At 38.3% G+C, this 16,221-nt stretch overlaps 4 protein-coding genes across 5 annotated transcripts; 2 read left to right on the forward strand and 2 right to left on the reverse strand.

The window, feature by feature from the left end:
• Positions 1-179: 179 nt before the first annotated feature.
• Positions 180-3,905, reverse strand: Ns3 (nucleostemin 3). 2 transcript variants are annotated; one of them, XM_066301337.1, is made up of 6 exons: positions 3,667-3,905; positions 2,930-3,177; positions 1,816-2,864; positions 1,521-1,726; positions 1,351-1,463; positions 180-1,253 (listed from the first exon to the last, which is right to left on the reverse strand). In XM_066301337.1, exons 1-6 carry the CDS (start codon positions 3,778-3,780, stop codon positions 1,142-1,144), a joined length of 1,842 nt encoding a protein of 613 aa, XP_066157434.1. In that variant the 5' UTR covers positions 3,781-3,905; the 3' UTR covers positions 180-1,141. The 2 variants fall into 2 exon arrangements, with proteins under 2 accessions (XP_066157434.1, XP_066157435.1); XM_066301338.1 differs by lacking the exon at positions 180-1,253 and having other exon boundaries at positions 1,521-1,604; positions 1,672-1,726.
• Positions 3,906-4,193: 288 nt separating this feature from the next.
• Positions 4,194-4,875, forward strand: LOC136349656 (enhancer of yellow 2 transcription factor-like). The gene is made up of 2 exons (XM_066301344.1): positions 4,194-4,435; positions 4,493-4,875. Exons 1-2 carry the CDS (start codon positions 4,374-4,376, stop codon positions 4,746-4,748), a joined length of 318 nt encoding a protein of 105 aa, XP_066157441.1. The 5' UTR covers positions 4,194-4,373; the 3' UTR covers positions 4,749-4,875.
• LOC136349652 (protein O-glucosyltransferase 2-like) lies at positions 4,866-6,825 on the reverse strand. The gene is made up of 4 exons (XM_066301339.1): positions 6,527-6,825; positions 5,649-6,305; positions 5,353-5,590; positions 4,866-5,298 (listed from the first exon to the last, which is right to left on the reverse strand). Exons 1-4 carry the CDS (start codon positions 6,721-6,723, stop codon positions 4,876-4,878), a joined length of 1,515 nt encoding a protein of 504 aa, XP_066157436.1. The 5' UTR covers positions 6,724-6,825; the 3' UTR covers positions 4,866-4,875.
• A 562-nt stretch (positions 6,826-7,387) lies between these two features.
• On the forward strand, positions 7,388-16,210 carry Sap130 (Sin3A-associated protein 130). Its single transcript, XM_066301334.1, has 15 exons — positions 7,388-7,973; positions 8,027-8,297; positions 8,942-9,347; positions 9,888-10,100; positions 10,155-10,308; positions 10,364-10,444; positions 10,508-10,675; positions 10,959-11,180; positions 11,618-11,775; positions 11,823-12,009; positions 12,064-12,223; positions 14,997-15,144; positions 15,201-15,404; positions 15,586-15,702; positions 15,846-16,210. The coding sequence occupies exons 1-15, from the start codon at positions 7,727-7,729 to the stop codon at positions 15,993-15,995; spliced, it is 2,886 nt and encodes a 961-aa protein (XP_066157431.1). The 5' UTR covers positions 7,388-7,726; the 3' UTR covers positions 15,996-16,210.
• The last annotated feature ends 11 nt before the right edge of the window (positions 16,211-16,221 follow it).

A 16,221-nucleotide genomic window follows, 5' to 3' on the forward strand; every position in this document is an offset into this window, starting at 1 on the left:
CAATAGCTACTTATCTAAACATGGAAGTGGAACTGCCAGTCAGACTGACTATGCCCACTTCGCTGGTCCTTGTCCGAGGCATATTAAACTTTGTGCAGTCCTCCCATTTGCATCTCCTTTTCTTTCCACACGAACTGGTGATACCTGTCTAATACTCTACTAGTGAACTTAACAAACAATTTAAAAAGAATCTTTATTGGAGAAGTGTTATTTATTATAGCTTTCTATTTGATAAAATAAATTATGTAAATTATTATTTGTTAGATTTACAGCTTTTTGTTGATGATTTCCATACACTAAGTGTCATATATGGGTAATGAATTTATTTATTTACATAGTATGGCCAAAAACATATTTTATTGAACAAACCTGTCATCTTACAATCATAGAAGTTGAATGTTTTATGAGTTGGTGCATGAAGAATTATCGCAGCTCTTTTATCTATAAATGAGGTAATTGTTGTAAAACCGGTTGAAACCATATATGTTGTCACAAAGAAAAAGACTACTAATAATTAACTGCTTCTTTGTCAATTAACACATGTAAGAATTAAAAATTAACAGATTCATTATACAAACGTTAAACAAATAGAAAATTATGTTTTCGATTTATAAAATTAACTAACAGAAACTACGAGTTCTTCAAGTTTGGAATTCTTTGCGCTTATGCAGGAAGTGCAATTGAAACGATAAATTACAAAATAAAAATTAGCAAAGGAATTTGCTTTATAGTTTGTCCATTGATGACAATTGATAAGAAAAGGTAAACAGAGGATGAAATTGATCATAAACAATCGTAAAATAAAGTGGATCATTGAAGAAACTAAACAAAATATGGGATTTGGTTGATACATTCATATACACATCTTGCCTCTGACTACAACCTATAGTGCCTTTGATCTATTTCTCGCAGAAAATAAATCTTCTATCCCAGTAATTGTTCTTTAACTAAAATTCCTATACGAATCGTAAACGTAACTTTAGAAATACCTACTCAAATAAAATATTAAAATAATTCAACAACTTTTTAGGTTTTTCAGTTTCAGAATCTTAAGTTTGAGCCGTTTCACCCCAAAATATTATCGCTTTTTAGTAAACCAGCTAAACCATAGAAATTGAGCACCTAATTGTGTGCATAGTCATCAATGTTGATCTAAATGCGCGTACACCCGTCTTAATTTTTCCTTTTTCTTTTTATTCCTATGTTTGTTAGCAGTTTTCCAAGGTTTGTCGAATTGTCCTGTCGATGATCCCCTAAACAGAATAAATCACCGTGACATTTCAATCTTGAAAGGCATCACTAGACTAATTTCTTCATTCCTTCACAGTCAAATATTGTGGAAGACCTTACCCTTCTTGCACAGCACCATTAGTCATCTTCCTCCGCACACCCTTCTGATGGGCACCACCAGCTTGGTCCCCAAAGAAGGCTTCATCAATATCATCAGTTGTCACTTTACTAGACTGCAAGAATAATTTTCTCTAAATTGTTATTAATGGAAAAAGTATGGATTAACTTACCCTAAGAGCTCTAGCCTCTCTAGGAGGCACTACTCTGTTTTCCTGTCCACTTTTCTGCCTTTCAGGCCACGTATGATACACTTCCTGCTCAACATTGGGAGGTGCATGACAATATAACAATCGACCATTCATAAAGTCTTTCAGAACATACCTTGCAGCTCTCGCGTTATCTGGCTGACCGTTTGCAGTCATAAATCCTCTGTTGTCTATTTAAAAAAATTATCTCATTTAAAAGTTATTAACTAAGCAAACGCGAAACGTTAATCAGTAAACGGGACAACATTTTTTTACTTACAAGCATAAGCATTCAACAATTCCTCAGCAGTTGGACTTCGATTTGGATCTTCGCCTTCTAGTGGTTTAGGCAACATAATCCCATACAGATCTTCGATAAAATGCCGCGGAATCAGCTTTGAAACTAAATTAACCGGCGGAACATGGTCCCTCATTTGGTCGATAGGCAAAATGCCGTTCAAAATCATTTCCGCTTTAGTGAACACCAAACTGGGCATCACCAAACCGGGGCAATCGCATAACATTAGGTCCTTATCTAGATATAAAGTCTGGAAGTGTTTCGTTTTGCCAGGAGTTGCTGATACTGAGACTTTTTTAGTCGTTAGTAAACAATTTATAGTTGAGCTTTTGCCTACGTTTGGGTAGCCTACGAGGCCAATGGTAGTGAAGCTTCCAGTCACTTTAGGGCCTGTATGAATTGATTTGAACAGGTCTATTAATTCTTCTCTAGAAAGAACTTGGGGGATGTCAATAATCTCTTTAACTTCGTCCCTTAGACTAGTATTCCCTATTAGATCCTCTATTTTACAGAGCAAATTCTCCAGAATTTCCGCATTTTGTTCTACCACTTCTTCTAGTTTCGCTATGCGATCTTCTACTTCTCCAATGTTCTTATTTGTCCCTGTTTTCTCAATCTTTTCATCGTGCGATTTGGTAATTTCCTCAAGTTCTAAAGTTGAAAAAAACACAGCTCTAACTCCCACTGACTGAAAATAGTTGGCCCAATGTTGTCTTTGCTGATTACTAAGAAAGTCTGCTTTGTTGATTAAAATCATATTAATTTTGTGCTCAGACACTTCTTTAACATATTTTTCCAGGTCTTCACAACGAAATAAAAGAGGATTTCTGGCATCGACGATTTGAACAACAACGTCGCTGCGCTCTACCACTCTCCAAAGTTGACGCCAAAATTCTAGATTCTTTTCGTAGGGTGTGAGCAACAACCCTTCTTCTTCTTGAAGCTTTGCTAAACCTCTCCTCCATTCTAGAAAACTGTCTTTTTCATTGCGATCCAGTTCTGTACTAGACATATCAGAACTCCAAGGAGGTCTGCACAATAATTGCAGTTAATAGTAAAAGAATTTGGCAAATGATATAAATGCGTTAAAACTTACCTTCGAGGTATTTTCAAAGACTCCCTGAATTTGTCATGTGCCTCATTAGCTTTCTTTAATTCTGCTTCACTGAGCAGACCAATGTTTGACCCGGGATTGACGAATTTAATGTTTAGTTTTTCCGCTTGAAATTCAGTTCCTGCTAGTTCAGCAGTGGATAGGAACTCTTGAAATGAGGATTCTTCAGTAACTGATTGTAAGTTTAGTCTGCCCCATTCGTAGCCATCATCTAGCTCCGTTGTATGAAGCTATAAATTTGAGAGATGGGTAAACTTAATTCCAAATATATATATGTATACCACACTATTACCTATATATATATATATATATATATATATATATATATACAGGGTTATTCACGCTATGCAGCACTTGAGGTTTTTTTAAATAATTGAAATTTTATCAAAATTTTACGTAATTTTCATGTTTTAAACACTTAAGAAGTATTTCAGTTGTGTAAGTGTAATTTGCAGTATAGTTTAACAACAGATCACATTATATATTTCAATCATGATAAACTTGCTATCTTATACAGGGTGTGCAAAAATGAAAACTAATCAAGTGAGAACTTTAAGTGGCTGTAAGTTAATTAGCTTCAATGCAATGCCATATTTTCTAACTTACCAGAATATGTAATTTTTAATTATCTACTGAATGGTACTAGGATGTTCACAGCTGAGTCTTCGCGTTTTTACGGAATACACTAAATAATTGTTCTTTGCATCATTTGGACTTACCATGGAATTGTCGGCAACCATTTTACGCCCACGATTGCTGCCAAATCTGTCCTTAATAAGTGCTCGTCCTAAGGAGGAGCCTCCAGCTTGTCCCGACTTATTTTTCTTACCCATGTTCACACAAAACTCTCAAATCAAAATAAAAAATAATAGGTGATCAGAGGAAAACTAGTTTTGAGGGTTAGAAATAATGTCGCACACACGTTTACAGAACGTTTCACTTGACGTCATTGTGAGAAAAAGACACAACGTTTGGCGAGTTTACATGTGAGAAAGATGGAGCATGAGCGGAACGTGGATGCTTCGTAGAAAAGTGTTATTGGTCATAATGGAGGATATGACAACAATGTTTTAATTCATGAGAGATGTCACAACTTGACCTTGAATGTCAAACAGATATAGACAATGTAAAAATTTAAACAACCACGAAATATAAACTGGAAATGGAAAGACCAAGATAAGAAAACAATAAAATTCCATTGAAAACAAAATGAATGAAAAGAATCGTCCTTAATCAAAAGGACAAAGGATATTTATTAATTCTAAAATTAAAGTTCGCTCTTGTTGCACTCTGAGTACCCTTTGATGCTTCGCCAATTGACATGATAGTCAAATGGCAAAAAAAATCACCACAGATAGAATATCCTAACCGGAAAATTAATTACCATTAATTTTCCTTCCAACAACACTAATTAAGCGGTTTTGCTATGTCTCAAAACTATGAGTCCCGTGTAAACATGCATTTAGACGTGAACAACGGTTTGGAACGGTAATTTTTCATACCCGCTTTTTTTTTAAGTTCCCTACGAAAGCAGCCCCTTTTTAGAGTGACCGAATTGGTGCACACGAGGCTTGTGGAGAGCGGATGGAGAGAACAAGTTCAATTGGCGTGTCGAAAAGCTGTAGCAGATAGTAATAGCTCAAATAGCGTGCCTACCATTGACGAGCTTATTACTATTGTAACTCCCAAAGCCCGGGCTTTGGTGCCTGATGCTGTTAAAAGAGAATTACTACACGAGATTGAACTGATTATGACAAATATTGAGAAGTCAGGCTATATAAAAAGTTTTGACGACATGTAAGTTAAGTTTATAATACCTCTCAAAGACTGTAATTTTATGGTATGTAATTCTTAATTTTTTTTATGTATATTGTGAATTCAAGATCAAATTTTTCTTTTATAATAAATAAAACACCTATTCTCACTAACTACAACTCATCTTTACTGTATTCTTTTAATCTTAAACAATCACATTGAATATTTTTCTTTTGATTCACAACTTCCATATCTTCCAGTACCTTTATTTTACTAGTTATGGCTTTGCTCAGTTCATTTAATAAGTGGGCATAATAACAAAATATGTGCTGAGGTAACAGATTGTTGTTAGCAAATGTCTGTCCATTTTGAACAATGACTTGAGCCTTGTCATTATTGTTCTTGGCCCAAATAAGTTTTTCCACTAAATCTGAGAGGTCAGATTTTACAGGAATGTAATGAATGAGAGGTTCAAGATCATGGTAAAAATATTCATAATACTTTGAATGTGGTTTGAAAACTAGAGATCCTCCAGCAAGTAGGAATGGAGTTCTATAAGGAGCCACAGTCCCATCTATGGCTAATTGGTATTTGTACTAAAATTTGGCAAAATTATGAATTAGTGGTAATATGTTTGAAACAATACTTACATCAAAGAATTTAAAAAAAGATACATGATCAGTTTTGGGGCCATATATATCTTCTTCATCGCGAAAAAAGAAGAAATTAGTAAGTGATACATTGAAAAGATCAGGGTTATCTCTAGATAAAGTGATTAAATTCAGGCGGCCCCTATTGGAATCTCGGCCTCTCCAAAATAACTTAGGTTCTCTATTGTTAAATGTTTCTGCTACATTTCCTTGCACTGACAACATATCCAACATAACCCTGAGAAAGAAATAATATAAACAAAATGCTTCTATCAATAACACTTGTTACTGCTCACCTTCCCATATTTTCAATAGAAGCCTCAGTGAGCTCATAAGTGGGCATGATGATGTCATAAGAATCCATGCTACCACACCAAGAAAAAATTGGATATTTCTCTGGAAGATCATGCTTTGAGAGAGGCCAATCTCCCAAGTTTACAAAAAACTCTGTGTCAGGGACTTTAGCTTTTCTGGTTAAAGACAACAAAATGCTATCAGAGAACATGTTAAAACCAACATGCTTTCCATAACACTTTCTATTGATTTTGTTGTTTTTAATGACATAATGGCATATGCTTACTGCATGTGGTTTATCAAATTGTTTAATGACTTTTGGCCTCATCTCCTCCCAATCAATACTTTTAAAAAAACCAAAGTTTTTGACAATTTGGCGTGGCACAGTTTCACACTGCCAAGTCTGAAGAAACTTTGTAATACTCTCAACAGGACAATAACAGTCTTCAGGATATATTACTTCTTTTATGATATAAGGAGATTGTCCTATGTGTTGATTTTTATATTTTATGCTAATTTTAATATGGGTACAAGTTTCATAGACCTTGTACCGGACTATTAAGGAACCATCTTTTCTGTCCAGTACGTTGGACCATATGCGACAGGATTTGTTCTGGCTTGTACCCCCATGGATCACAATTTCGAAATCATCTTGAATGCTGAAAGAAAGAGTAGAAAAAAGCACAATATTGTGTGATTTAAGATTCTGTTAGGTGAAAAACTTTATGAAAGCAACGGTTTTTTCGTTATATTTTGTTTTAATTAAACGAAATAAAAAATATGATGAGAGAATATTTGAATTTGAAGGTTTTAACAACGTTCAACAAATCTGAGGTGTGTTGGCTGAAAAAGAATAGTTGAATTCAAATTTTAAACTCACCTTTCATTGATCTGTGTCGGAACTTTAATAAAAAAATACCTTGCTGACATTACCACTTTGTGAGGCTCCAATCCAGGGCCCCAAACTGTCGGTAATTTGGTATCAATTTTGGCTTTACCGGGATTGGAACTGATGAAACACGACAGGACAAAAGAGAATGTAATAATTTCTTTCATTTTCACTCTTGCTTTATTCATCTTATTTCAGTATTGTTAAAAACATAGAAAATCGTCAATACAATGGTAAATAATGTTAAATGTTAATTTTCCTGTTAATGAAATGTCAAATTTAATTTTGGCAACCATTATTCAATCCAAAGTTTATGTTTTAATTAAGTTGCGAAACTGGAAATTTGGCAACATGCAAATAATACTACTGTTTTTTCATTAAAATAGGTTAATTATTAAATCTAAGTTAGCGAAGATTGTTTAAGTTAGTTGAAATGATTGTTAATGATAATGTTCGACTTTAACATTTTATTTTCTTAATTGACTTAAAAAAATTTTATTTTGAATTGTGGAACTTTTTCATGATTTCAGTTTAAGCAAAATATACAACGCATTTTTTACTGATTTTCTTCAATATGTACTTTAGTGCCATTTGATAGAAAATTGTGCTTTCGTAAAAGAGCTCGAATCCAACGTTTCCAAATTTAACTTCGCGCATTGATTGTCACGCAATAGTAAGCGCTTGACTTTTGACATTATTGAAAGACACGTGACAAATAAACCAGAATAGCAAACTTTCGACTATTAAAAGATTTTCCAACAGCTCTGATTACACTCATTACAGTACTGCTTCTTATTCTAGCTGCTCAACAATTTCTTGACCAATCAAATAGCTACATTTCCGTAATATTCGGGCAAATGGGGCCCGGTTGGTAACAATAATCTAGCAGTACGCCTGCGTGTGCGCACAATGTTGCCAAATTAGTTCTCGTAGAGAGTCGCCATCGAAGAACTTTTGAAGTTTATTTTCAAAATCAAAATTTTATATTAGCTTGTGTCCTTTTTAACATATTCAAAAACCCTCCCGTCTTATAAGGTTTCAAAATGTAGAGACTCTCAATTTTCCTCAGTATATTAAATACTAAGTGTACGTGATCTTTCGTATGGTATCCAGTGCCATTTGTGTGGCTGTTTAGTTCAATACTTGAAATTTAATGTTTTCTTTGTTAATATTTAAACAATTTTCGTGAGAATGAGTGGAAACGCAGACGAGGATAAGGAGTCCCAAAAAGCCTTCCCATTGGACTTGGCCCGCAGTCAAATAAGCACTGTTCGAACTGTAGAAAGTGGTAAAGCCCCTCTAGTTATGACCAGCCAAGCTTTGAGAAGTGTAAGGGTATTGGCTGCTCCAGGAGGCTCTAGCAGCACTGCAGTCTCAGGGCAAACGCGAGGACAAACCCTTATTACTAACTTGATGCCTGGAACTGTGATCAAGCAAGGTACTCTCTCATATTGGCTCATTACCCAGTTAACATTCAAATTTCAAAAACAGATTCAGGCAGAATTACAAGTATTGTGGGGGCAACCCAAGCACAGCCTCAAGTTTCTGGTAGTTTAGCTATTCAAAGACCAACACAACTCTCCCTCTCTGCCACCCCTATTGTAGCCTCCCCTAATCCCACAGGGGCCTCATATCATGTGCCAAGAGGACCAGCAGTTGTGGCTAATTTAGCAGCTCCTAGGAGTAATGCTACTACAGTGAGGACTCCGTTAGTGGTGACTCCTCAGAACAGTCAAACACATACATTTGTCAGACCTACAAGGTAAGGGCAACAAGTAGTGGATATTTAACATATCTAACAGGGTATTGAATTGAAAAACAGTAAAAGATGATAATTTCACTTTCTGAAGAAATATGGCACACTTTTTCATTATCTTTTCCATTGGTATGGTTATGTAGTTACATTTATAGGTCTCTGAAGGACGTGCATTAACAATGGTTAAATGTAAGTCATCATCTATACATTATTTCTTTAATTTAATTTATGCCTAGGCATAATTACTATTATAGGTATGACTTAATTTGAACTTTTTGGCGACCAAAGTCTTTCTGAGGGCTTTAAATGTATTTGGTATCGCAACCTGGAATAAAATAACACATGACTCCTTGTAGAAAGACAATAGTAGTACTTTTTCATATTGAATAGTCACGAAGTAATGTTATGTGAGGTTATGAATAGAATTGAATCTCTTTCATCATTCTTCTCACTTATTCCACTTCCTCAATCTCTAGTTTTAATGAATCGACCATCCACTACCAATTAGACTAATTTTATTCGAAAACTGAACACCACTAAAATAATTACACAGTGGTTACATTGTATCAAAAAAATTGGTCTTGTACTGTTTTTCTTTTTTATTTCATTTATTCAATTATATTTATACTTAATGCACATGAAACATGTAGAACGCTGAGCCCTGCTCAAGGAGCTGCTTGGTTAAACACGAATACGACGAACGTCTCACAAATCAAAGGCCCAACTGCAGTGATTAGTGCCCCAATAAGAGGTACTGCAATTACTGGGAAACCCCAGACTATTGCCAGGCCTCAACTGACACAACCAGTGCCAACTATTAGGTCCAGTACCCTGCTTACGAATGCAATTACAATAGGACAGACTGTGCATTCCTTTAAATCAGCAGCGGGAACTGTGCAAATTGGCAGTGGGGTTACTGTGGCCCAAATGTTGCCACCAAGGACTCAAGCAGTAGTTTATAATACGAATACAGGTGCCCAATTCACTCCAGCTGCAAGAATTACAATTGCAACCACTACTCAAAGTCAAGTGAGGCCCTCTCATCCAAGACCAGTGGTAAGTAACAATATTTGGTGTTTATAACTGTATTTTTAGTTGTGTAACAAGAAATACAAGTTAACAAGGTTTAAAATTGTCTTTTCTTACTATTAAATAATTCAGTGAAAAACTAACATGGGGCAAAGCTGAATTCTTAGTTTTTTTGAGCTGAAAATGTTTAATTTTCATTTTATTCTAATTGGTGGTGCAGTACACACTGCCCACGGTCAATTTCTTACGTTGAAAATCGCACCTTCTAATATCTTCGTGTCCTGGTGTAAGCCATAGGAAAACTTTCCGTTTCCTTATGATTCCTTTTTCCTTTAATGAATGTAATAGACACTTGCGGCAATAACTTCGAGAAGATTTTACCATTAAACTCAGTTTATTGTTCAAATTTGTCATGTAATTTTTGTGCCTTGAAATAACTAAGCACGAGGCAAGTGTTATTGATAACGCTTTAATTGATGTTTTTTGAGCTCTCGTTGCAGCGCCTTTATTTATCTGAATAAAACATGTCCAACGCCATTAACTTTGTTTTTTATGCGCCTTTGTTAGGGCTCAATCGCGAGTGGAACTCGTTTACCAGTGCCCATTTCCCAAGTGCAGGCTGCGCAAAATACCCGAATGGTCACCACTGTGCAGCCACCCAATCAGCGCATTCCAGTGGTATCTAATAGTCAACCTCAACCCGTGTTAACTGCCACCACCCGGCTGGTCACGACACAGCCTTCAGGAATTGTCGGCAGGGTAGCTATAAATCAGTCCACGGTACCACTCTTTTTGTAGTTTTTTTTTAACAGGTTTATGATAGTTTGTTTATAGGTAAGCGGTAACATACCTAACGCTAGTAATATACTCACAACGCAAGCCAGGATATCAACGTTCAATTTACAGTCGTTAATGGCGGTCGCCAATGGAGGGACAGCAAGGGTACAGCAAACTTCACAGGTGCCAAAAGTTATCACTCAGCCTGCAGGTAATAAAAGACTGAGATTAGCGGCGTTCGAATTTATTTTTCTTTTTTTTTCCAGCCACAATTCATTTAACGCAAATTTCACCGCAGCATCTTAAACCCAACACTGCAGCTCCAATAACGACAGCCGCTCGAACCAGTGAGTTTTTCAAATTTCCCCTCTTTTAGTTGGGTCATTGTAATTATGGTACAATTTTTACAGTCAACGTACCTGCATCGATAGTAGCCCAAAGGTCGACAACTAATGTTCCCCCTCAAGCCATATCAATAGCAGCGAAAGTGTACACTACGAACGAAAGCCAAGTGAATCAGGGAACGACGAGTGTGTATATTCACGCGCCGTTGCAGACACCAAGGCATCCATCAACAAGTAAGTGTTTAGTGTTCAGTTGATTGAGACTATCGTAGTGTATTTTGGGGCGAAATAGCTTACGACAGCATCAGATCTTTTCAGTTGTTACAGATTGGAACGTTTCTTCCTACAGTTTAAAAATGTTTGCTTTTCTGCATTATTGCAGGCGTAAAGGTGCGCACGTGTAAAAACCAATAAGCCACAAAGTTACCTACGATTTAAACGTCAACTTACCATGTCACGGACTTTCCTTTCCATTCCCTGCGTACTTGGAAAACATTTCGTAACTTTTCTGTCTTAGGTCCGCAAAGTTCGCCCGCTCCGGCACTCCAACAGGTAGTGCCGCCCCCATCAGTGTCCCCTTACTCGATAGCGAGTTCTGAAGGAAGCAATTTTTTCTACCAGAATTCTGCCGCTGCAGGATCCTTCCAACGCGCCTTCGTTGAACAACAGTCCAACGCTTTCGGAACACAGCCGCAAGTCATACGCCCGCCTGCTACTCTTAGTAATCAACAATTCCAAGGTATAACACAGAAAATACATGTCCTTATTTAATTAAAGTAACCCTGAAGTTAGTAGTGGACATTTTGGCCTGCATTTTGCTAATCTTCAAAGTGGTTTGTGCGTTTCTGTCATGTCTGTATTGTCTTAGGTTCGTTTATTCATTCAGCGGCATAAATTTCAAATAATTTAAATTTTGTAACAATTTGGTGCGTCATCAGTTTTTCGTCTGCAGGTCAATTTCAATAAATTGTTTTTTAAATAGCCCGTACGTTTTGGAATATTATAAGTACTCCCGTTAGAATGTATAAACGGTTATATTTACACAATATCCATCTCTGTTAACAATATATTTTATTAAAAATCGTTCTCAGACTTAAAGCGTTGTTGTATTACGTTTCGCGCGTTAAAACGACGAATTTGTCGCTCTTTAGGAACGTAATTTTTGTGAATTTTCAGGCATGAAGCTCGGCTCTGTAGTGGTGGTGGATCCGAGCAAAAATCAACCGAATTCCACCCAATTTCACTCAATTGGGTCTGTTCAGGCAGCGGCGGAGCAGCAGCCTCTCGCGGAGCAGCAGCAATCACACTCTCAGCTCTCTCAAGTTCAAAATAAAGTAAGAAAAATAGCTCGTGTCGCCACAAATTAATGGGGCAGTTTCAGATCAATTCATCCCCAAGGCCGAGCATTTTAAGGAAAAGGGATCACGAAGGATCGCCGTTAAAAGCAGCTAAGAACCTGTCGTCGGCAGCATTGCTCCAGGGCGCCAGCCAGGAACTTCCATCTCAGGCCCCCTCTTCGCCTCTCTCGCCGCCAAGACCGGATTCTCGGGAAAATGGCCATAGTTCAAGTGAGACTCTCGAAATATTTTCCCCGGTAGTCTTTCAGTAATTGTGCGGTTCAGGTGGAAGTACCACGATATCAGCAACTTCGAGTCCAGGTCTTCCAGAGGTGAACGAAGATAGCAATCCAACGCCACTGGACCTGAAGGACGACGAAGAAGAAGAGGAGAGTAAGCCGCCCGTGGAGATGAGTCCGAGGAAGAAGCCAAGGAAGCAACAGCTGTAAGTATTTTCTGCGATATAGTTTGTCGCGCAGGCCATAATGCAATTAAGACAGGTTGCTGGCGTATCTGAAGAAGTGTTTCTCGCGAGAGTGGGCAAGAGTAGTCTTTGGAATTAGTCGTGAGTTTCGGTCTCTAAGGGACGCCGTCTATTCTCCGATAGAGAAATAGTGTTTTTCTTTCAAAAAAATTGTCACGTGAGAGGTTGCTATGGGTTTCACAACGAAGGCATCAGGAAGGTTTTTGGATAACGCGTTATCACCTTGTGACTGAAGACATTGGAACTGTGTTTAATGAACAATCGACCTTAAAAAATTCTCTTTGCATTATGTATGGTGTTTCTAAAAGGTCTGAAGAGAATTCTTCCACAGATTTCTGAGGCGAAACATGACGATTCAACCTGATTTGCTTTAGTCCGAAAGTGGAAGATTTCTTAAACGGGGGACATCAAAGCGGACAAAATCAGTTAATTTGCTTGTAATGCCGCTATCTGGATGGAACGTCGCATTGGGGGGGCCTTAGTTGTGATCAATCAGAATCAATTTGCATTTTCGCTGCACATTATAGAGGGCGCCGCCAGCGCCAGGTGAACTCATTAAAGGAGCGTAACTTTATTGGTCTGCGTGAAATTAATTTATGATTAAATTCGTGTTTTATGAAAAAAAGAGACATTGGTCCAAGTCTCTACGGACACCCCTAATGTAGCAGCAACTGTGACGTCTCGCGTTTCGAAAGAGAAATCTGTGGCAAAGTTTTGCGCGGATCTTTCAGAAGCGCTCGGCATTTGAGCTTTATCGAACGTGAAGCCAATGATTCGTGTAATGTATTAATGACCGTGGAACGCATTTATCCAAGTGTACAGGCCATCGGCAACCCACGTGATCATTTGCAAACGCTCTGATGTAAAAAAAAAACAAGTCGCAAAGCCAGTCCCTGGTCTAATACCCGAGATCGGAATCACCATTAACTAAACAACACAACCTTCATAAACACCCAACAAAAAAATGATAACAACACTGAAACATAAAAAGTTCAATTTAATTAGATAAATGAACGACCGCAGCTGAAACGATTGGAAATAGAGTACTGCTGTGTTAGTGCCAATTAGGCCAGACTACGTCAGTAACTTTACTAGCTGTAGCTTGTAGTTTGGGTCTTTGCATGTACCTCACGCACCAAATCAATTCAATGTCAACGTAAAGTGTGGTCAGTGGCGTGTCGAAGGTTTTGAATCGAAATGAGTACAAGCTGGTATAAGAAAGGCGGGAGCACAACGAAGACGTGAAGAATTATTATTATATTCATAGTTATACGGAGCATAGTGAAATTATTAACATTTATGTCACGTCTCTTGTAGGATTGTAAGAAATGACCAGCTCAAAGAGGTACGTCCAACTCGTGCACACCCCCGTTGCGAATTTTGGCCCTTTAGTCTAGCAAGTAGAGGATGTGGACGTCATATCTCCGTCTTTGCTATTCAAACGTTGCATTTCAGCAGCTTGGACGCATACCCTAGACACGTGCGTGCTGCCTAATTCGATGCACCCGCAAAGATCTAATCTAAAACTATTTCCACTGCAACAACACGTTCGATTAATGAGTGAAATTTAACAAAATGCAAGGACACCAAGCGTCGCCTGATCGGCAGCGAAGTGTGGAATATTGGCCGTGACAATGATGTGGAGTCGATTCCCAGTGGTGTAGAATTTATCGTTTTATTTCGTTGCTCATGGTCTGCTGACGTGGGAGAAGTCACGTACATGACTCGCGAACAAAGTATTTTCAACACGTTTGCCGCCCTCGTCTGCGGCTCGTGCGCGACGTTCCACGTTCTTAAACTTGCAGATTTCAACGCACTTCCAGATGAGTCAGACCGACGCCCGAAGCGGTCCTGGACGTACCCTTTACATTTGCGTACATCCGTGCGAAAAGGTCAAGTAAATGCCACTTTCGGCGTTTTTGCGCTGGTCACACGTTAGAGTGCGCCCCCGTTGATCCTCCTTGATCTTCCCGTCCGCCCAGTGCAGTGATTTCGTTTGTGCATCGCTACTCGCTTAACAATAAACATTTTTTGAAACAGAAAACGTTCCGATCCACCTAATGGAAGCTCGAACGATCGTTTTTTTCCTTCTAATTTTACGTGAATCGATGGACTGGTTGCCACGAGGATCTGACTTTTTTCTGCTTAATTTTGGACAACCACGTGTTCATGTAGCTTGAAAAAACCGTTCAAACCGTCCAAAGCAATGGGAGCGCCGAGTTCGTTTGAATCGTTGATGTCCAACTTCAACGCCGATGGTTTTTATGAATTTTCCACCGGCAAAACCATCGTTAAAATGGGGATGTTGCTCAGTGCTTGTTAAATGCGTCGTAAAATTATGCATTTGGTGTTACACAATTATTGTAGCAATTAGATAGGAATATTTGCAATCTAATTTCGATGGCAAAGCGTGCAGTACATAAAAACCTAATTTGCGCTACTAGCATGTTGTTCTAGCGTTCTCTAGGTATTGAAAATAAACATAAAATGTTCGTTCTCGGTATCAGGGACGCTAGACAGTGGTGCCAGAATGCGCCGGGCGAAACATTCAAAAAACCTAAGCTTGCGTTTTACCCCTTTTGGTACTTTTAAAGTGCCTCAAACCGTATTTCTCGTGCTCCAAGGCCTCGGTGGAGGAACCCACGTTCGTTGTTATCGATTGGTCTGATCGCAAATGTTCCAAAAGAGGGGGAAGCAACCTAATTTTTCGTTACACAGTGTATATGTTATGTAGGACAGGCAACGACAACGACGAGAACCACGACGATATGCAATTTATATCGGAAAACAGTGCAGCTAAGAAACAAGCCTACGACTCAGAGGGCCCGAACTCGGACTCGGCGCAAAAGGAGTCCCGCCCCGATTTATCGAGACTCGCCACTGTAATAATCTTCGTTCCCCGCATTTCTCATTATTAATTATTACATTAATGTTCTAGTTGCGCAAACCGGTGACGGCCAGTTTGCTCAATGGCTACCGACAGACGTGGAAGGCAACTCATAATCATTATCAAAGGCACTCTGACGTCAGGCCTAAAGATGAACGCCGACCGACAATAATAGATCTGGCCAATCAGAACAGGGTAGTGGAGAAAGTTAACGGGTGGAAGATCCATCATTTGTCCACCCAGATGGAGGATTTGGTAAGCCGGCTTTTTTAGAAACGTTAACCGGGTCGTCCCGTTAACGTATTTCGTTTTCTTCGTAATTAAAATCTATCGACGAGCACGTCGAGATTCACGACTGTTACTCTTGTCGATGCAATGTACGAAAAACTTATCATAGAGTTCTCCCTCGCGACCGTTCTAACTGTGTGTTTCACAGGCGGAGCAGGAGCAGTGTGTCTACAACCAGTTGACGGATTTGCTGAAGTTCACCGAGTCCGAGGAGAACTCAAAACAGAACGACAGGGAAGTGAATAGAGTGAACGAATTGATAAAGGTCAGTTATGCCTTCAGGTTGAAGTTGTAACCGCCATCACATGAAAACGGTTTTCGAGGTTTTTAGTGTAAGATAATAATTCATTCGTTGATGCAATTCCGACAGCAAGATAACGAATCCGATAACAAAGTTCCGTGTTTCAGGGGAATCTTCAGAGAATTAAAATTATCAACGACGGCATGCTGGAGGCGAAAGGTCACATAATGAAGGTTTTCAACCATCAGCGGCACGTGAACGACATCCTAAGCCGGTGCGTTAGTAAACGGAATTTCAAAAAAAGGGAAAAGTCTTAATATTGATTTCGGCGTGTAAAGTGTGCTATTACTGTTAAATATGTATATTTACTGATTTTAAGAACTACAAAGTAGTGATAGATGCAATCTTTAATCTAAAGAAATTTTTATAAAACCATTTTTCCAGAGAGTATAATTTAATAAGTATAAGTGTACTTTTAGTAAATGACTGTATAAGTGAATTGGTAAAATGTATATATAAGTGATTTTATTATCGTGCTGGTTT

This window comes from Euwallacea fornicatus, chromosome 39 (genome assembly GCF_040115645.1).
Source record: "Euwallacea fornicatus isolate EFF26 chromosome 39, ASM4011564v1, whole genome shotgun sequence".
Lineage (NCBI taxonomy): Eukaryota > Metazoa > Arthropoda > Insecta > Coleoptera > Curculionidae > Euwallacea > Euwallacea fornicatus.